Source organism: Rattus norvegicus, chromosome 17 (assembly GCF_021556685.1).
Source record: "Rattus norvegicus strain SHRSP/BbbUtx chromosome 17, alternate assembly SHRSP_T2T, whole genome shotgun sequence".
NCBI classification, from domain to species: Eukaryota; Metazoa; Chordata; class Mammalia; order Rodentia; family Muridae; genus Rattus; species Rattus norvegicus.
Window position 1 is genome coordinate 36,338,351 of NC_141550.1, and position 22,080 is coordinate 36,360,430.

The following is a 22,080-nucleotide window of genomic DNA, read 5'->3' on the forward strand; positions in this document are numbered from 1 at the left end:
AGTTATGTCTCCCTCTTCATTTCTGATTTTGTTAATTTGGACACACTCTCTGTGTCCTCTCGTTAGTCTGGCTAGGGTATATCTATCTTGTTGATTTTCTCAAAGATCCAACTTTTCATTCTGTTGATTCTTTGTATAGTCCTTTTTGTTTCTACTTAGTTGATTTCAGCTGTCAGTTTGATTATTTCCTGCCTTCTACTCCTCCTTGGTGTATTTGCTTCTTTTTGTTCTAGGGCTTTTAGGTGTGCTGGCAAGCTGGTGACATATGCTTTCTTCTCTTTCTTTCTGTAGGCACTCAGAGCTATGAGTTTTCCTCTTAGGACTGCTTTCATTGTGTCCCATTAGTTTGGGTATGTTGTACCTTCATTTTCATTAAATTCTAAGAAGTGTTTAATTTCTTTATTACTTCCTTGACCTGGTTATCGTTGAGTAGAGCATTGTTCAACTTCCATGTATATGTGGGCATTCTTCCCTTATTGTTATTGAAGACAAGCTTTAGCCCGTGGTGGTCTGATAGGACACATGGGATTATTTCTAACTTTCTGTATCTGTTTAGGCCTGTTTTTTGACCAATTTTATGATAAATTTTGGAGAAAGTACCATGAGGTGGTGAGAAGAAGGTATATCCTTTTGTTTTAGATAGAATGTTCTATAAATATCTTTTAAGTCCATTTTGTTCATGACTTCTCTTAGTCTGTCTATGTCTCTGTTTAATTTCTGTTTCCATGATCTGTCCATTGTTGAGAGTGGGGTGTTGAAATCTCCTACTATTATGTGAGTTGCAGTGTGTGCTCTGAGCTTTAGTAAGATTTCTTTTACGTTTGTAGGTGCCCTTGTATTTGGAGCATAGATATTTAGGATTGAGAGTTCATCTTGGTGGATTTTTCCTGTGATGAATATGAAGTGTCCTTCCTTATCTTTTTTGATGACTTGTAGTTGAAAAATTGATTTTATTTGATATTAGAATGGCTACTCCAGCTTGCTCCTTCAGACCATTTGTTTGGAAAGTTGTTTTTCAGCCTTTCACTCTGAGGTAGTGTCTGTCCTTTCCTGTGTTTCCTGTAGGCAGCAGAATGCAGGGTCCTCATTGCATATCCAGTTTGTTAATCTGTGTCTTTTTATTGTGGAATTGAGTCCATTGATGTTGAGAGATCTTAAGGAATAGTGATTCTTTCTTCCTGTTATCTTCGTGTTTGGAGGTGAGATTATGTTTGTGTGCTTGTCTTCTCTTTGTTTTGTTGCCAAGACACTTAGTTTCTTGCTTTTTCTAGGGTGTAGCTTGCCTCCTTATGTTGGGCTTTACCATTTATTATCCTTTGTATCGCTGGATTTGTAGAAAGATATTGTGTAAATTTGGGTTTCTCATGGAATATCTTGGTTCCTCCATCTATGTTAATTGAGAGTTTTGCTGGATACAGTACCCTGGGCTGGCATTTTTGGTCTCTTAGATTCTGTGTGACGTCTGTTCAGGATCTTCTGGCTTTCATAGTCTCTGTTGAGAAGTCTGGTGTTAATCTGATTTGTTTGCCTTTATATGTTACTTGACCTTTTTCTCTTACTGCTTTTAATATTCTTTCCTTGCTTTGTCCATTTATTCTTTTGACTATTATGTGACAGGAGTAATTTCTTTTCTGGTCCAATCTATTTGGAGTTCTGTAGGTTTCTTTTTTTTTTTTATTAACTTGAGTATTTCTTATATACATTTCGAGTGTTATTTCCTTTCCCGATTCTGGACAAACATCCCCTTCCCCCTTGCCCTTCTTTATGGGCCTTCCCCTCCCCCTCTACCCCCTTGCCGCCCTCCCCCCAACAATCTAGTTCACTGGGGGTTCAGTCTTAGCAGGAACTAGGGCTTCCCCTTCCACTGGTGCTCTTACTAGGATATGTATTGCTACCTATGAGGTCAGAGTCCAGGGTCAGTCCATGTTTAGTTAGGTAGTGGCTTAGTCCCTGGAAGCTCTGGTTGCTTGGCATTTTTGTACCTCTGGGGTCTCAAATCCCTTCAAGCTCTTCCAGTTCTTTCTCTGATTCCTTCAACGGGGGTCCTGTTCTCTATTCAGTGGTTTGCTGCTGGCATACGCCTCTGTGTTTGCTGTATTCTGGCTGTGTCTCTTGGGAGAGATCTACATCTGGCTCCTGTCGGCCTGCACTTCTTTGCTTCATCCATCTTGTCTAATTGGATGACTGTATATGCATGGGCCACATGTGGGGCAGGCTCTGAATGGGTGTTCCTTCTGTCTCTGTTTTAATCTTTGCCTCTCTATTCCCTGCCAAGGGTATTCTTGTTCCCCTTTTAAAGAAGGGGTGAAGCATTCTCATTTTGATCATCCATCTTGAGTTTCATTTGTTCTAGGCATCTAGGGTAATTCAAGCATTTGGGCTAATAGCCACTTATCAATGAGTGTATACCATGTATGTCTTTCTGTGATTGGGTTACCTCACTCAGGATGATGTTTTCCAGTTCCGACCATTTGCCTACGAACTTCATAAAGTCCTTGATTTGATAGCTGAGTAATATTCCATTGTGTAGATGTACCACATTTTCTGTATCCATTCCTCTGTTGAAGGGCATCTGGGTTCTTTCCAGCTTCTGGCTACTATAAATAAGGCTGCGATGAACATAGTGGAGCACGTGTCTTTTTTATATGTTTGGGCATCTTGTTGGTATATGCCTAAGAGAGGTATAGCTGGATCCTCAGGCAGTTCAATGTCCAATTTTCTGAGGAACATCCAGACTGATTTCCAGAATGGTTGTACCAGTCTGCAATCCCACCAACAATGGAGGAGTGTTCTTCTTTCTCCGCATCCTCGCCAGCATCTGCTGTCACCTGAGTTTTTGATCTTAGCCATTCTCGCTGGTGTGAGGTGAAATCTCAGGGTTGTTTTGATTTGCATTTCCCTTATGACTAAACATGTTGAACATTTCTTTAGGTGTTTCTCAGCCATTTGGCATTCCTCAGCTGTGAATTCTTTGTTTAGCTCTGAATTCCATTTTTTAATAGGGTTATTTGACTCCCTGCAGTCTAACTTCTTGAGTTCTTTGTATATTTTGGATATGAGGCCTCTATCTATTGTAGGATTGGTAAAGATCTTTTCCCAATCTGTTGGTTGCCGTTTTGTCCTAACCACAGTGTCCTTTGCCTTACAGAAGCTTTGCAGTTTTATGAGATCCCATTGGTCGATTCTTGATCTTAGAGCATAAGCCAATGGTGTTTTGTTCGGGATATTTTTTCCAGTGCCCATGTGTTCCAGATGCTTCCCTAGTTTTTTGTCTATTAGTTTGAGTGTATCTGGTTTGATGTGGAGGTCCTTGATCCACTTGGACTTAAGCTTTGTACAGGGTGATAAGCATGGATCGATCTGCATTCTTCTACATGTTGCCCTCCAGTTGAACCAGCACCATTTGCTGAAAATGCTATCTTTTTTCCATTGGATGGTTTTGGCTCCTTTGTCAAAAATCAAGTGCCCATAAGTGTGTGGGTTCATTTCTGAGACTTCAATTCTGTTCCATTGGTCTTTCTGTCTGTCTCTGTACCAACACCATGCAGTTTTTATCACTATTGCTCTGTAACACTGCTTGAGTTCAGGGATAGTGATTCCCCCTGAAGTCCTTTTATTATTGCGGATAGTTTTAGCTATCCTTAGTTTTTTGTTATTCCAGATGAATTTGCAAATTGTTCTGTCTAACTCTTTGAAGAATTGGATTGGTATTTTGATGGGGATTGCATTGAATCTGTAGATAGCTTTTGGTAAAATGGCCATTTTTACTATATTAATCCTGCCAATCCATGAGCATGGGAGATCTTTTCATCTGCTGAGGACTTCTTCAATTTCTTTCTTCAGAGTCTTGAAGTTCTTATTGTACATATCTTTTACTTGCTTGGTTAAAGTCACACCGAGGTACTTTATATTATTTTGGTCTATTATGAAGGGTGTCATTTCCCTAGTTTCTTTCTTGGCTTGTTTCTCTTTTGTGTAGAGGAAGGCTACTGATTTATTTGAGTTAATTTCATACCCAGCCACTTTGCTGAAGTTGTTTATCAGCTTTAGTAGTTCTCTGGTTGAACTTTTGGGATCACTTAAATATACTATCATATCATCTGCAAATAGTGATATTTTGACTTCTTCTTTTCCGATCTGTATCCCCTTGACCTCCTTTTGTTGTCTGATTGCTCTGGCTAGAACTTCAAGAACTATATTGAATAAGTAGGGAGAGAGTGGGCAGCCTTGTCTAGTCCCTGATTGTAGTGGGATTGCTTCAAGTTTCTCTCCATGTAGTTTAATGTTAGCAACTGGTTTGCTGTATGTGGCTTTTACTATGTTTAGGTATGGGCCTTGAATTCCTATTCTTTCCAGGACTTTTATCAAGAAGGGGTGTTGAATTTTGTCAAATGCTTTCTCAGCATCTAGTGAAATCATCATGTGGTTTTGTTCTTTCAGTTTGTTTATATAATGGATCACGTTGATGGTTTTCTGTATATTAAACCATCCCTGCATGCCTGGGATGAAGCCTACTTGATCATGGTGGATTATTGTTTTGATGTGCTCTTGGATTTGGTTTGCCAGAATTTTATTGAGTATTTTTGAGTCGATATTCATAAGGGAAATTCGTCTGTAGTTCTCTTTCTTTGTTGGGTCTTTGTGTGGTTTAGGTATAAGAGTAATTGTGGCTTCATAGAAGGAATTCGGTAGTGCTCCATCTGTTTCTATTTTGTGGAATAGTTTGGATAATATTGGTACGAGGTCTTCTATGAAGGTCTGATAGAGTTGTGCACTAAACCCGTCTGGACCTGGGCTCTTTTTGGTTGGGAGACCTTTAATGACTGCTTCTATTTCCTTAGGAGTTATGGGGTTGTTTAACTGGTTTATCTGTTCCTGATTTAACTTCGGTACCTGTTGTCTGTCTAGGAAATTGTCCATTTCCTGAAGATTTTCAATTTTGTTGAAAGATCTGATCATTTTTTGAATTTCCTCTGAATCTGTAGTTATGTCTCCCTTTTCCTTTCTTTTTTTGTTAATTTGGATACACTCTCTGGGTCCTCTCGTTAGTGTGGCTAAGGGTTTATCTATCCTGTTGATTTTCTCAAAGAACCAACTTTTGGTTCTGTTGATTCTTTGTATAGTCCTTTTTGTTTCTACTTGGTTGATTTCAGCTCTGAATTTGATTATTTCCTGCCTTCTACTCTCCTGGGTGTGTTTGCTTCTTTTTGTTCTAGAGATTTTAGGTGTGTTGTCAAGCTGCTGACATATGCTCTTTCCTGTTTCTTTCTGCATGCACTCAGCGCTATGAGTTTTCCTCTTAGCACAGCTTTCATTGTGTCCCATAAGTTTTGGTATGTTGAACCTTCATTTTCATTAAATTCTAAAAAGTTTTAATATCTTTCTTTATTTCTTCCTTGACCAGGTTATCATTGAGTAGAGAATTGTTCAATTTCCACGTATATGTGGGCATTCTTCGGTTATTGTGATTGAAGACCACTTTTAGGCCGTGGTGGTCTGATAGCACGCATCGGATTATTGCTATCTTTCTGTACCTGTTGAGGCCCGTTTTTTGACCAATTATATGGTCAGTTTTGGAGAAAGTACCATGAGGAGCTGAGAAGAAGGTATATCCTTTTGCTTTAGGGTAGAATGTTCTATAAATATCTGTTAAATCCATTTGGCTCATGACTTCTCTTAGTCTGTCTACGTCTCTGTTTAATTTCTGTTTCCATGATCTGTCCATTGATGAGAGTGTGGTGTTGAAGTCTCCTACTATTATTGTGTGAGGTGCAATGTGTGTTTTGACCTTTAGTAAGTTTTCTTTTATGTATGTAGGTGCCCTTGTATTGGGGCATAGATATTTAGGATTGAGAGTTCATCTTGGTGGATTTTTCCTTTGATGAATATGAAGTGTCCTTCCTTATCTTTTTTGAGGACTTTTAGTTGAAATTTGATTTTATTTGATATTAGAATGTCTACTCCAGCTTGCTTCTTCTAACCCTTTGCGTGGAAAGTTGTTTTCCAGCCTTTCACTCTGAGGTGGTGTCTGTCTTTGTCTCTGAGGTGTATTTCCTGTAGTCAGCTGAATGCAGGGTCCTCATTGTGTATCCAGTTCATTAATCTATGTCTTTTTATTGTGGAATTGAGTCCATTGATATTGAGAGATCTTGAAAAATAGTGATTCTTGCTTCCTGTTATCTTCGTTTTTGGAGGTGAGATTATGTTTGTGTGCTTTTCTTTTCTTTTTTTTTTTTTATTAACTTGAGTATTTCTTATATACATTTCGAGTGTTATTCCCTTTCCCGGTATGCAGGCAAACATCCTCCTCCCCCCTCCCCTTCCTTATGGGTGTTCCCCTCCCGACCCTCCCCCCATTGCCGCCCTCCCCCCACCAGTCTAGTTTACTGGGGGTTCAGTCTTAGCAGGACCCAGGGCTTCTCCTTCCACTGGTGCTCTTACTAGGATATTCATTGCTACCTATGAGGTCAGAGTCCAGGGTCAGTCCATGTATAGTCTTTAGGTAGTGGCTTAGTCCCTGGAAGCTCTGGTTGCTTAGCATTGTTGTACATATGGGGTCTCGAGCCCCTTCAAGATCTTCCAGGTCTTTCTCTGATTCCTTCAACGGGGGTCCTATTCTCAGTTCAGTGGTTTGCTGCTGGCATTCGCCTTTGTATTTGCTGTATTCTGGCTGTGTCTCTCAGGAGCGATCTACATCTGGCTCCTGTCGGTCTGCACTTCTTTGCTTCATCCATCTTGTCTAATTGGGTTGCTGTATATGTATGGGCCACATGTGGGGCAGGCTCTGAATGGGTGTTCCTTCAGTCTCTGTTTTAATCTTTGCCTCTCTCTTTCCTGCCAGGGGTATTCTTGTTCCCCTTTTAAGGAAGGAGTGAAGCATTCACATTTTGATCATCAGTCTTGAGTTTCATTTGTTCTAGGCATCTAGGGTAATTCAAGCATTTGGGCTAATAGCCACTTATCAATGAGTGCATACCATGTATGTCTTTCTGTGATTGGGTTAGCTCACTCAGGATGATGTTTTCCAGTTCCAACCATTTGCCTACGAATTTCATAAAGTCGTTGTTTTTGATAGCTGAATAATATTCCATTGTGTAGATGTACCACATTTTCTGTATCCATTCCTCTGTTGAAGGGCATCTCGGTTCTTTCCAGCTTCTGGCTATTATAAATAAGGCTGCATTGAACATAGTGGAGCACCTGTCTTTTTTATATGTTGGGGCATCTTTTGGGTATATGCCCAAGAGAGGTATAGCTGGATCCTCAGGCAGTTCAATGTCCAAATTTCTGAGGATCCTCCAGACTGATTTCCAGAATGGTTGTACCAGTTTGCAATCCCACCAACAATGGAGGAGTGTTCCTCTTTCTCCACATCCTCGCCAGCATCTGTTGTCCCCTGAGTTTTTGATCATAGCCATTCTCACTGGTGTGAGGTGAAATCTCAGGGTTGTTTTGATTTGCATTTCCCTTATGACTAAAGATGTTGAACATTTCTTTAGGTGTTTCTCAGCCATTCGGCATTCCTCAGCTGTGAATTCTTTGTTTAGCTCTGAACCCCATTTTTTAATAGGGTTATTTGTTTCCCTGCGGTCTAACTTCTTGAGTTCTTTGTATATTTTGGATATAAGGCCTCTATCTGTTGTAGGATTGGTAAAGATCTTTTCCCAATCTGTTGGTTGCCATTTTGTCCTAACCACCGTGTCCTTTGCTTTACAGAAGCTTTGCAGTTTTATGAGATCTCATTTGTCGATTCTTGATCTTAGAGCGTAAGCCATTGGTGTTTTGTTCAGGAAATTTTTTCCAGTGCCCATGTGTTCCAGATGCTTCCCTAGTTTTTCTTCTATTAGTTTGAGTGTGTCTGGTTTGATGTGGAGGTCCTTGATCCACTTGGACTTAAGCTTTGTACAGGGTGATAAGCATGGATCGATCTGCATTCTTCTACATGTTGACCTCCAGTTGAACCAGCACCATTTGCTGAAAATGCTATCTTTTTTCCATTGGATGGTTTTGGCTCCTTCGTCAAAAATCAAGTGATCATAGGTGTGTGGGTTCATTTCTGGGTCTCAATTCTATTCCATTGGTCTATCTGTCTGTCTCTGTACCAATACCATGCAGTTTTTATCACTGTTGCTGTGTAATACTGCTTGAGTTCAGGGATAGTGATTCCCCCTGAAGTCCTTTTATTATTGCGGATAGTTTTAGCTATCCTGGGGTTTTTGTTATTCCAGATTAATTTGCAAATTGTTCTGTCTAACTCTTTGAAGAATTGGATTGGTATTTTGATGGGGATTGCATTGAATCTGTAGATTGCTTTTGGTAAAATGGCCATTTTTACTATATTAATCCTGCCAATCCATGAGCATGGGAGATCTTTCCATCTTCTGAGGTCTTCTTCAATTTCCTTCTTCAGTGTCTTGACGTTCTTAGTGTACAGATCTTTTACTTGCTTTGTTAAAGTCACACCGAGGTACTTTATATTATTTGGGTCTATTACGAAGGGTGTCGTTTCCCTAATTTCTTTCTCGGCTTGTTTCTCTTTTGTATAGAGGAAGGCAACTGATTTATTTGAGTTAATTTCATACCCAGCCACTTTGCTGAAGTTGTTTATCAGCTTTAGTAGTTCTCTGGTGGAACTTTTGGGATCACTTAAATATACTATCATATCATCTGCAAATAGTGATATTTTGACTTCTTCTTTTCCGATCTGTATCCCCTTGACCTCCTTTTGTTGTCTGATTGCTCTGGCTAGAACTTCAAGAACTACATTGAATAAGTAGGGAGAGAGTAGGCAGTCTTGTCTAGTCCCTGATTTTAGTGGGATTGCTTCAAGTTTATCTCCATTTACTTTAATGTTAGCAACTGGTTTGCTGTATATGGCTTATACTATGTTCAGGTATGGGCCTTGAATTCCTATTCTTTCCAGGAGTTTTATCATGAAGGGGTGTTGAATTTTGTCAAATGCTTTCTCAGCATCTAGTGAAATGATCATGTGGTTTTGTTTTTTCAATTTGTTTATATAATGGATCACGTTGATGGTTTTCCGTATATTAAACCATCCCTGCATGCGTGGGATGAAGCCTACTTGGTCATGGCGGATGATTGTTTTGATGTGCTCTTGGATTCGGTTTGCCAGAATTTTGTTGAGTATTTTTGCGTTGATATTCATAAGGGAAATTGGTCTGAAGTTCTCTTTCTTTGTTGTGTCTTTGTGTGGTTTAGGTATAAGAGTAATTTTGGCTTCGTAGAAGGAATTCGGTAGGGCTCCATCTGTTTCAATTTTGTGGAATAGTTTGGATAATATTGGTATGAGGTCTTCTATGAAGGTTTGATAGAATTCTGCAATAAACCCGTCTGGACCTGGGCTCTTTTTGGTTGGGAGACCTTTAATGACTGCTTCTATTTCCTTAGGAGTTATGGGGTTGTTTAACTGGTTTATCTGTTCCTGATTTAACTTCGGTACCTGGTATCTGTCTAGGAAATTGTCCATTTCCTGAAGATTTTCAAGTTTTGTCGAATATAGGTTTTTATAGTAAGATCTGATGATTTTTTGAATTTCCTCTGAATCTGTTGTTATGTCTCCCTTTTCATTTCTGATTTTGTTAATTTGGACGCACTCTCTGTGTCCTCTTGTTACTCTGGCTAAGGGTTTATCCATCTTGTTGATTTTCTCAAAGAACCAACTTTTGGTTCTGTTGATTCTTTCTATGGTCCTTCTTCTTTCTACTTGGTTGATTTCAGCTCTGAGTTTGATTATTTCCTGCCTTCTACTCCTCCTGGGTGTATTTGCTTCTTTTTGTTCTAGAGCTTTTAGGTGTGCTGTCAAGCTGCTGACATATGCTCTTTCCTGTTTCTTTCTGCAGGCACTCAGCGCTATGAGTTTCCTCTTAGCACAGCTTTCATTGTGTCCCATGAGTTTGGGTATGATGTACCTTTATTTTCATTAAATTCTAAAAAGTTTTAATTTCTTTCTTTATTTCTTCCATGACCAGGTTATCAGTGAGTAGAGCATTGTTCAATTTCCCCGTATATGTGGGCATTCTTCCTTGATTGTTATTGCAGACCAGTTTTAGGCCGTGGTGGTCCGATAGCACGCATGGGATTATTTCTATCTTTCTGTACTTGTTGAGGCCCGTTTTTTGACCAATTATATGGTCAATTTTGGAGAAAGTACCATGAGGAGCTGAGAAGAAGGTATATCCTTTTGTTTTAGGATAGAATGTTCTATAAATATCTGTTAAGTCCATTTGGCTCATGACTTCTCTTAGTCTGTCTACATCTCTGTTTAATTTCTGTTTCCATGATCTGTCCATTGATGAGAGTGTGGTGTTGAAATCTCCCACTATTATTGTGTGAGGTGCAATGTGAGTTTTGAGCTTTAGTAAGTTTTCTTTTACATATGTAGATGCCCTTGTATTTGGGGCATAGATATTTAGGATTGAGAGTTCATCTTGATGAATTTTTCCTTTGATGATTATGAAGTGTCCTTCCTTATCTTTTTTGATGAATTTTAGTTGAAAATTGATTTTATTTGATATTAGAATGGCTACTCCAGCTTGCTTTTTCTGACCATTTGCTTGGAAAATTGTTTTCCAGCCTTTCACTCTGAGGTAATGTCTGTCTTTGTCTCTGAGGTGTGTTTCCTGTAGGCAGCAGAATGCAGGGTCCCCGTTGCGTATCCAGTTTGTCAATCTATGTCTTTTTATTGGGGAGTTGAGGCCATTGATGTTGAGAGATATTAAGGAATAGTGATTATTGCTTCCCGTTATGTTCATATTTGGATGTGAGGTTATGTTTGTGTGCTTTTCTTCTCTTTGTTTTGTTGCCAAGATGATTGGTTTCTTGCTTCTTCTAGGGTATAGCTTGCCTCCTTATTTTGGGCTTTACCATTTATTATCCTTTGTAGTGCTGTATTTGTAGAAAGATATTGTGTAAATTTGGTTTTGTCATGGAATATCTTGGTTTCTCCATCTATGTTAATTGAGAGTTTTGCAGGATACAGTAACCTGGGCTGGCATTTGTGTTCTCTTAGGGTCTGTATGACATCTGTCCAGGATCTTCTGGCTTTCATAGTTTCTGGTGAGAAGTCTGGTGTGATTCTTATAGGTCTGCCTTTATATGTTACTTGACCTTTTTCCCTTACTGCTTTTAATATTCTTTCTTTATTTTGTGCATTTGGTGTTTTGACTATTATATGACGGGAGGTGTTTCTTTTCTGGTCCAGTCTATTTGGAATTCTGTAGGCTTCTTGTTTGCCTATAGGTATCTTTTTTTTTAGGTTAGGGAAGTTTTCTTCTATGATTTTGTTGAAGATATTTACTGGTCCTTTGAGCTGGGAGTCTTCACTCTCTTCTATACCTATTATCCTTAGGTTTCATCTTCTCATTGAATCCTGGATTTCCTGTATGTTTTGGACCAGTAGCTTTTTCTGCTTTACATTATCTTTGACAGTTGAGTGAATGATTTCTATGGAATCTTCTGCTCCTGAGGTTCTCTCTTCCATCTCTTGTATTCTGTTTGTGAAGCTTGTATCTACAGCTCCTTGTCTCTTCTATTGGTTTTCTATATCCAGGGTTGTTTCCATGTGTTCTTTCTTGATTGTTTCTATTTCCATTTTTAATTCCTTCAACTGTTTGATTGTGTTTTCCTGGAATTCTTTCAGGGATTTTTGTGACTCCTCTCTATGGGCTTCTACTTGTTTATTTGTGATTTCCTGGAATTCTTTCAGGGATTTTTGCGATTCCTCTCTGTAGCCTTCTACTTGTTCTCTAAGGGAGTTCTTCACGTCTTTCTTGATGTCCTCCAGTATCCTGATCAAATATGATTTTGAAACTAGATCTTGCTATTCTGGTGTGTTTGGATATTCTGTGTTTGCTTTGGTGGGCGAATTGGGCTCCGGTGATGCCATGTAGTCTTGGTTTCTGCTGCTTGGATTCCTGCGCTTGCCTCTTGCCATCAGATTATCTCTAGTGTATTTTTGTTCTGCTATTTCTGATAGTGGCTAGACTGTCCTATAAGCCTGTGTGTCAGGAGTGCTATAGACCTGTTTTCCTGTTTTCTTTCAGCCAGTTATGGGGAAAGAGTGTTCTGCTTTTGGGCGTGTAGTTTTACCTATCTACAGGCCTTCAGCTGTTCCTGTGGGCCTGTGTCTGTTGTTTACCAGGCAGGTCACTTGCAGCAGAAATGTTGGTCTTACCTGTAGTCCCGAGGCTCAAGTTTGCTCGTGGGGGGCTGCCTACCAGCTCTGCTAGGAGCTGTGCGCGGTGGCTGCAACCAGGAAGATCTGTGCTGCTGTTTCCGGGAGCTTCAGTGCACCAGGGTTCTAGATGGCGTTTGGTGTTTTCCTCTGGTGTCAGAAATGTGTGCAGATTGCAGTCTCTTCTGGTTTCCCAGGCGTGTCTGCCTCTCTGTAGGTTTAGCTCTCCCTGCCACGGGATTTTGGTGCAGAGAACTGTTCATCCGGTCTGTCCCTTCAGGTTCCGGCGGTGTCTCAGGCGCAGGGGTCTTGCCGCTCCTGGGCCCTCCCCCACGGGAACTCAGAGGCCTTATACAGTTTCCTCTTGGGCCAGGGATGTGGGCAGGGGTGGGCAGTGTTGGTGGTCTCTTACGCTCTGCAGCCTCAGGAGTGCCCACCTGACCAGGCGGTGAGGTCTGTCTTTCACGGGGTTTGGGAGCAGAGACTGTAGGTTTCTCGTATGTTTATTGACATCTTTTTCTTTAGATTAGCGAAGTTTTCTTCTATGATTTGTTGAAGATATTTACTGGTCCTTTGAGTTGGCAGTCCATTGCCCTATCCCCTTGGCCACCTCGTACCATGGTCCTTTGAGTTGGGAGTCTTCACTCTCTTCTATACCTATAATCCCTAGGTTTGATCTTCTAATTGTGTCTTGGATTTCTGGTATGTTTTGGGCCAGTATCTTTTTCTGTTTTACATTATCTTTGAAGTTGTTTTGATGATTTCGATGGAATCTTCTGCTCCTGAGATTCTCTCTTCTTTCTCTTGTATTCTGTTGGTGATGCTTGTATCTACAGCTCCTTGTCTGTTCCTTAGTTTTTCTATATCCAGGGTTGTCTCCCCTTGCCTTTGTGTTTTCTTTATTGCTTCTATTTCCATTTTTAATTCCTTCACCTGTTTGATTGTGTTTTCCTTTAATTCTTTCAGGGATTTTTGTGATTCCTCTCTATAGGCTTCTACTTGTTTATTTATGTTTTCCTGCATTTCTCTAAGGGTGTTCTTTATGGCTTTCTTGAAGTCCTCCATTATCATGATCAAATATGATTTAAAATCTCGACTTGCCTTTCTGGTGTGTTTGGATATTCAGTGTTTGCATGAGTAGGAGAATTGGGCTCCGGTGATGCCATATAGTCTTGTTTTCTGTTGCTTGGCTCCCTGCACTTGCCTCTTGCCATCAAGTTGTCTCTGATTTTACCTTGTTCTGCTATCTCTGACAGTAACTTGACTGTCCTATAGGCCCTGTGTCAGGAGTGCTTTAGACCTGTTTTCCTGTTTTCTTTCAGCTAGTTATGGGAACAGAGCGTTCTGCTTTCAGGCGTGTAGTTGTTCCTGTCTACTAGTCTTCAGCTGTTCCAGTCAGCGTGTGTCCTGAGTCCACCAGGCCGGTCACTTGTAGCAGAAAGTTGGTCTTACTTCTGGTCTCAGGTCTGAAGTCTCTCCTTGGGCATCGGTTTCAGCTCTCCGTGAGGGTGGCAACCAGAAAGGCCTGTCCCGTCTTTTCTCAGACCCTGTGCACAGGGGCCCCTTTTTGCGCTAGGCGTTTTCCTCTAGAGTCAGAATGTGGGCAGAGAATAGTGTCCGCTGGCTTTCCATGAGTGTCTGCCCCTCTTAAGGTCTAGTTCTCCCTCCCACAGGATTTGGGTACAGGGATCTCTTTGAGTGAGTCTCTTCATATCCAGGCGAGGTCTGGATTGCCGGGGACCTGCAATCTTCCTGTTCCCAGAGTCCCTATAGAGTTTCCTCTTGGGCCAGGGATGTGGGCAGGGGTGGGCAGTACTGGCGGTCTCTCCTGCCCTGCAGTCTCAGGAGTGCCCACCTGTCTTGGCAATGAGCTCTCTCTCCCACGGGCTTTCTGCCAGTCAACTTATTCTTAATATTTCTGCTGTTAGGATCAATTTTTAAGAAGGTACATTTAAAATACCTGTTGGTTTTCATGATTTGCCTTCCCAATTTGATTCATGCTTATTTGATTATATGATGAGAAAATTTATATTACTTCAATTTGCTAGCAGATTACTCAGTTTATTTTCTGTACTGTATGCCTGCCTGCTTTTTCATTTGTGTTTTATATTTTGTTTGAATCTTCATTTCCACATTTGTAGAATGAGAGTACTATGGACTCATCTTGCCTCACTTATCAGTATAAAGCAATGTGAAACAAATGATCTCTATGGTGGAGACCTGGAAAGTAGGTGGGGTAATGACGTCATTGTACTATGGGTTAAGAATCTACAGGGGAACTTGTATACTTTCATGTGGATTTGCAGAGGCTTTTGAAGATCCCTATTGTAATTTTTGTAAATATGGAAAATATTAACTCAATGTTCTGTTAGTTTAGATCATAGACAGAATAGTCACTCTTTTGTTTCACATTTGTATTTACTTTACGTGTTCCCATACACATGTGCATGCACACACATACCAGAGTCCACAAGGAGGTCAAAAGACAATTCTGGGGATCCAGTTTCACCGTGTGGAATGTAAGATTTGAATGAGGTCATGAGGCTTCATAGGCTGCTAAGCCATCTCTTTAGTTTACTTGACTACTCTTGATATTCCTACAGCAGTTCAAAGGGGAAACTTTTGATTTTGCCTAATGTTATGGAATTCAATATAGTTGTCATATGTGGGAAAAATGATGTCTTTGTCTTTATTCTGATTGCCTTCCCCTGTGTCTCATAGCTTTCTTCTTTAGACTCTTCCTAATTGCAGTTACAATTCTGCTTTTATGTCATATATATTGTATTTGCTTTTTAAAATATGCATTTACTAAATCTAGATTTGCATATAACAGAAACCTATGATACTTGGCTTATGAATCTGGTCCATTTACTTAACCTAGTGAGCTCCAGTTCCATTCACTTTTTAGAAAGGACATTATTTCATTAATTTTGTGGCTGAATGAAACTCCATGGTGTATGAATACACACATATCCACACACATCATATTTTTTTATTTATGTGTTGATAGACATCTAGACTTGTTCATATGATGGCTGTTGAGATTAGGGTGGCAGCAAGCACTAGTACACGTTGTCTTTTTGCTGTCCTAACTCAGATTCCTTCTGTAGTTACAGAGGTGATGTACAGCTGAATCTTAGAGAGAAACCATGAGAAGCTTGCAATCTGCTTTCCATAATTGCTGTATTAGTTCACATCTACCACAGTACATGAAAGAAACTCTTTCTTTATAGTCTTTCCAGTATTTGTTGAACTTGCTGGAATTCCTTATCTGAAAGCCCTCGCCTATGCCTGGGTCTCGAAGAATTTTCCCTTTGTTTCCCTCTAGCAGTTTCACTATTCCAGGTTCACATTAATTTTTAACATTGAAATCCTTTTTGGATTTAATTTTTGCAGGACTATAAATAACTGTATTTCTCTTTTTCTAAAAGGATATCTAGAAATCTGTGTATTGTTTGTTGATGATATCCTTTCTACAAAAGTATGCTTTACAACCTTTGTCAAAATGAGGACACTAGCTACATGGAGTTATTTCACGTCCTCTGCTCTATTCCATTGGTCTAAGCATCTTTATTATGTTAGTAGTATGGCACTTTTGCTATTATTGATTTCTAAGCTCAGTAGATATCAGGTATTATATTAAGCCTAGAGTTGTCTCGGTCTTCAGAAATACTTTTGATATTTAGAATCCTTTGTGTTTCAATACTAATTTTAGAAGCTGTGTTGGTGCTAAAGAATAGGTTTGGGATTTTGGTGGGCATTGCACTGAATTTGATGATACTTTTTGATAATGTAGCAATTTTCACAATATGAATTCTATAAACCAATGGAAATGTGAATACTTTTGTCATCTGCAATTTTTCCTTTAGTGTTTTAAACCACCATTGTCTAGGTGTTTCACCTGTTTGGTTAGCTACATTCCTTGGTATAGTTTAAACATTTTATTTTCTCCCCCATTTTCCTCAGTATATTCATTACCGCATATATGATAGGTGTGATTTTTTTGTATATTGATATTTGTATCTTGCAACATAGTAGAGATTGTTTTTCTGGTGAAATACCAAGACACTTAAGTAGTCATATTAGAGAACTAAACATATTTTTGTTTCTCTGTTTCCTATTTATAGTCATTATATTTCTTTCTTTTACTTTATTCCTAGTTATGATTGTAAATACCATTTACATAATAATGGACACCCTTTTCTTTCTCATGACTTTAAGGAAAAGGCTTTCTGTGTCTTTGTCATTGTATATATAATGCTGGCTAGAGGTTTATCACATGTTTCTTTTCTTATCTTACCTTATCTCTTCTTATCTGGTTCCTTCAGATTTTTTTCCACCTTTATTAAATTGGGTATTTCTTATTTTCATTTCGAACATTCTTCCCTTTCCCAGTTTCCAGGCCAACATCCCCCTAACCCCTCCAGCTTTCCTTCTGTATGGGTATTCCCCTCCCCATCCTCCCCCCATTACTGCCCTCCCCCCAAGAATCCCATTCACTGGAGGTCCAGCATTGGCAGGACCAAGGGCTTCCTTTTGCACTAGTGCCCTTACTAGGCTATTCATTGCTACTTATGCACTTGGAGCCCAGGGTCAGTCCATGTATAGTCTTTGGGTAGTGGCTTAGTCCCTGGAAGCCCTGGTTAGTTGGCAAAATTGTTCATATAGGGTCTCGAGCCCCTTCAGCTCTTTCAGTTAATTCTCTGATTCCATCAATGGGGGTCCCATTCTCAGTTCAGTGGTTTGCTGCTGGCATTCTCCTATGTATTTGCTGTATTCTGGCTGTGTCTCTCGGGAGAGATCTACATCTGGTTCCTGTCAGCCTGTACTTCTTTGCTTCATCAATCTTATCTAGTTTGGTGGCTGTATATGAATGCTATCACATTCTGGACTGACAAATTCAAGGAACTTCATGATAGTGAAGTGCACAATACTAGCAGTTTTCTTTCTCAGTACAGTATGAAAATTGATTCATGGTGGGTGCTGGCTTTGATAAAGTATACCATGATTTCCTTGTCCTTGGTAAAATTATGTCTCACTCACCAAGTCTACTCATTTGTCCTGCATTGACTCACAGTGTTTGTAACTCAAGTTGCTCCCATCTTATTTTGATGGAAAACATTACTTCTTAAGTATTTGATAGGGATATCTCCATGCCTTTGATAGGTTTGCAATTCAATGGACAAAAGAAATTTTACAAATTATTCTATTCAGACTTAATATTTTTAAAGCATTGGTTTTTAATATCCCAAGAAGAGTCCCTTATTTCATAAGTATACATTGAGAAGTTATAAAATTAACAAAAACATTAAGAGGAATGGGTCCCTATTGCAATATATCATCCCATCTGGTTCTGAGCATTTCAGAACACATAGGATGGAGACTTAGCATTTTCCATGGATCATTTTGCACCTCAGGACCTTCACATGACTTGCAATCTTTTCTGCATCATAACTCACGCAGCCCAGAAGGGCGTGATAGAAGGTAAGGCGAGAGGGATTATTTAGCAGATGCAATGATGGAAGTCCAGCTGAGGCAGGGTTGTCCTCATCTTCCTCAAGTTCAAGACGAACCTAATCAGCAAATGATAGGCATTTATTAAACATGGTATTAATAGTCTTCCATATTGCTTTTGAATATGGAATAAAGATTTGGGAGACACTTAGGAAAGCAAATATTCCACCAAAATATAGGTTTTTATGATCCTGGGGCAGGAGTATGTCCCCTAAAGAAAAGATAGAGATTTCTACTTGACTGTAGATGTGTGTTTGACTAAAGACAGTAGAAGACCTAGTGTCAGCTTTCCTAAGAAGGACCTTTCTGTGTCTTGGGTATTTCTAAGGTACCAGTTGTGCATCTTGATTTTGTTAATTCACTGTTTTCCTTTGCTTGCTTTCAAGCAAATCTACCTCCCACCTACTATGAGGAAACAAAGCCACAGAAATGATAAGGACTGCACTTGGTGGTTTTGATATGGACAGATCGGGGATGCTGTGATAAGATCTTCAAAATCTCAAAATGTCTTCACTTTGTGAAGGAAGGATGCTGTGCAAAGTGGCGTGAGGAGAAGTTACGGCCTCCTGAGAGCTCTGGGTTGTGCATTTGAGTTCAAAACCTTTGAGAAAGCTGGAGTGGCCCACAATTTCTTAGGACATGAGGGTATCTATAAGTATGGCTACATTACACTCTTCCAAGAGAGATACTTCAAATGCATTGGTCTCTACCAGGGACCAGCTTTCATGAATGAGAAAAACCAAGTAATGAAAGGCAGGAACTCACCAATTTGAGCAATGACTTGACTTCTTTTAGTACACTTGTGAGTCTTGTGAATTTTGCAGCTATTTTTCTGACATTAGATATGAAAGCTCCAACACCAGGAATTGATTTCAGATCATCCATATCTGCTGCTACCTCACTCAGGGTGTTGTTCCAGCCAAGGAGTGTATCTATGGTCACTTTCAAGAGGACCTCAGACTAGGTAAACATTGAGAATCAAATTAAGTATAGAACTGCAGGAAGAATTGCATACGATACCTACAGTAGTATTCTTAGGCTGTGTTATACAATTTTTCAGGATCATATGCTGCAGTGTTAGTAGAGTACTTGGTGAGTACTTAAACATGGAATAGCTCTTAATAGATATTCCCTTCTCTCACTTTCTTTCACATTTTCAATTATTGATATGCATGCAAATATACAGAATGTGAATAGGAGATGTGCAAAAAATTTAAGGAACACAGATTACATGTGGTGCATGTCCATATATTTGATGAGTTACTAAAGACATTAAGATTGGTTATGTCAAGGGATAGATTGGAAAACTGTATATTATTCCTATTTAGAAGATTATAATATGCCAATACTGCACCAGAGGTCATATTTGTCTCTTGTGAAACACATGCAGTATTTTGCAAGATGTCCTTTCAAAGACCAAGGAGGAGGCATCCACATCAGCTGAGAAGTGTCCTTTTTCCTTGGATTGCTCAGTTTTCTATTTTTTAAATTTTAAATTTTTAAATCTTTATTTCTGTCATGAACTGCAGTTTGGCAGAGCCAGTGCATTTCTTCTGTTGATTTGATTATTTGAGGAAAAAATTGCACTGAGGACTCACCTGAATCTCTTGTTCTTGTATTGTGATATTTGAAACAGGGAGGGAATAATTGGAGCACACCAGGGGGATTGTGTCTGAGAAGCCTGAAACTGAAGAGTATTCTTTATCCTGGAAATCATGAGAACATTCACAGAATTGGGGAACAGAGTTAGTGAATTCATGTCCTGGACAATAATGTTTGATCTTGCTTACTACTACAGGATGAGCACCATATATCATATATAAATTTAGGAATGAGGAAAGTGAAGCATTGGTGTAGTTAGTGTGTTGTAGCTGTAATCTCACTTTCCCAGCTAATTATTTTAGCCTACGAAATTTCTTCCTTCCTTCCTTCCTTCCTTCCTTCCTTCCTTCCTTCCTTCCTTCCTTCCTTCTTTTCTTTCTTTATCTTTCTCCTTTCTTTCTTTCTTTCTTTCTTTCTTTCTTTCTTTCTTTCTTTCTTTCTTCCATCCTTCCTTCCTTCCTTCCTTCCTTCCTTCCTTTCTTTCTTTCTTTCTCTCTTTCTTTCTATGTTTCTACCTTAGGAAGTTGTTTTATGATATGAACATGTCTGAATGGAGATTGACTATAAGAACTAACAAACAAGTAAATGATATATACAAGCATACACATAAAACCATGATTAAGCTAAGTGAAGAAATACTTGTTTATTCATTTAAAATTCAGGAACCAGTTTTATACTTAAGTTCTAATATATTGAAAAAGAACTTTGATCTGTCTTTGCTGACAGTAATGCTGAATGAGTTATTCATCACTTTACTGCCAGGTCACAAAGAAACTATGGCTAAAGTCACTCAATACCTGTGGCTCCTCCCAGCAATGCTCACCTTGCCCCTTACCCTAAATATCTTCAACTGCTTGGCTGTGCTTTGCTTCCCTTTCCCTAGCTTCGCATTCCTTTAGAAACTTGTGACAATCACTAGGTGCTTTCTTGCTCCTTGACTTGCCTTGGCCTCTTTTCTCAGCTCTCTCTTGGCTTCATGTCTGTGTCCCACTTTCTGTTGCTTCTCCTTTTGTTATTTATTTATTTATTTTAATTTTCAGTACTTATTTATATATTTACATTTAAATATTTATATGTTTACGAAATGCTGCTTCATCTCCCATTCTTCCTGCACAATGTCTCTCCCTGAAACCCTTCCCTTTTCTTCTCAGAACTTAGGGTTCCTTCTGAGTATCCCCTTCTGCCCCACTCTGGCACATCAACTCTTTGGCAGATTAGGAACATCCTCTTCCATTGAGAGCTTACTAAATTCTTCAATTTGTTTTTCTCTTTGTTTTGCATGTTTTCTAAAGAGTTTTTATTTGACAATAAGAAGGATTAAAAAGGAAACTATTAAACACTTGATCTTTAATGATGCTCTTTCCTAGAATATATATATCTGTTTTTGGGAACCGTTGGTTTCCTGTTATTTCAGTTATCAATTGCTACTATCATTCAGTGCATGCACCTTGACAATAACAATTTCCTGCAGAATTCAAAGTATAATTTGCTGATTGTATTTGAATCAGACATTAGAAACTCAAGCACAATATTTTCAGAAATACTATACAATGAAGAACTAAAATGTAAAACAGATAATATACTTAATATTAACATATTATTTATTGACATTGCATTTTATTAAATATACTATTTAAAATGCTTATTTAAATTCTATAGTGAGCAAAATATTAAAGATTAATGAATTATTAAGGATCATAAGAAACTGTAAGACTACCCATCAAGAATGCAGAATAAAAGAAATTTGAGTAATTAAACAGGACATCTTGAGTGTGCTAGTGTACATATGAGAGGCTTTCATGGCAAGTCACTGTTGTTTAAAGTCCTTGTCTATGTTGCCACCTTAACAGACATGGAGGGGTCAACAATATCCTTCAGAGCACGTTCACCATAAGACAGAGTATAGTTATATTTGGAAAACTATTTGCTCTAGAGTTATAAGCTTATATTTTAAAATGAGTCCCAACTCTGGGGATTTCTGGGAAGCTCCTATTCTTACAATTATCATTACCACTATTGATTTTCTCCTCCTGCATTATTTCTTTCACTTTAGTTCTGATTAATTCATGCCATACCCTAGAACCGTTCTGCTTTCTTGGGTTACCTCCTTTGCACTAAGTGAAACATGCTGACAGAAACTGGCCCCTAGCACCCAAAAGAGGAGTGCCGAGAGTGTTTTCAGCTATGGATTTTAGGGTTTTGCGTAACAAGGGGAAATATTCTAATTTAAAAAATTAGAAACACCAAAATGTGTTTTAGAGGAAAAGAATTAGTGAAAGACGTTTCCCCCTTAAATGTATAGATTTCATCAAACTGTTTTGGTTTTTTAGTTCTTCCTCAGTAGCAAATGGCTAATTGTGCCTGTGTAGGTATATTATATGATATTTACACCACATTGCTTCTCCCCTGAGCTGAAGTACTGCCCAAATATTGTTTGATAAGTCCCATTTGGAGAAGTCAGGATTTAGTGAGGTACTTACAAACTCATTGAATATTTCTGACGTGAGATGATTGGTGTTCTCAGATAGCCCATATGCCTGATTAAGCAAGTTCTCAAGAGTCAGCTGGCATTGCCCATTTATTACTTCACACATGGGCAAAGAGGCCACATTCTCCCAGAGAAGCAGGTTTGACAATAGCAGTATCAGGAGTGCCCCTGGCATAAAGAAAGAAGTTACTTCCATGATCTATCCATGTGAAGTTACAAGTATCACCCTGTCCAGGGAGGCCTAATCAAGACACAGAGCACTTCCTTGCACACCTAGTACATT

At 39.1% G+C, this 22,080-nt stretch overlaps 1 protein-coding gene across 2 annotated transcripts in view; it reads right to left on the minus strand.

Annotated features, from left to right (window-relative positions):
- Positions 1–17,414: 17,414 nt before the first annotated feature.
- The window catches only part of Prl5a2 (prolactin family 5, subfamily A, member 2), an 82,841-nt gene continuing 78,175 nt past the window's right edge, over positions 17,415–22,080 (minus strand). Inside the window, exons 2-5 of one of the 2 annotated variants that reach the window (XM_087591560.1) lie at positions 21,790–21,965; positions 19,306–19,413; positions 18,473–18,667; positions 17,415–17,766 (exon numbers count right to left, since the gene is read on the minus strand). In XM_087591560.1, coding sequence (XP_087447686.1) covers positions 17,578–17,766; positions 18,473–18,667; positions 19,306–19,413; positions 21,790–21,965 — 668 coding nt within the window. In that variant the 3' untranslated portion in view covers positions 17,415–17,577. 2 annotated transcript variants of the gene reach the window in all.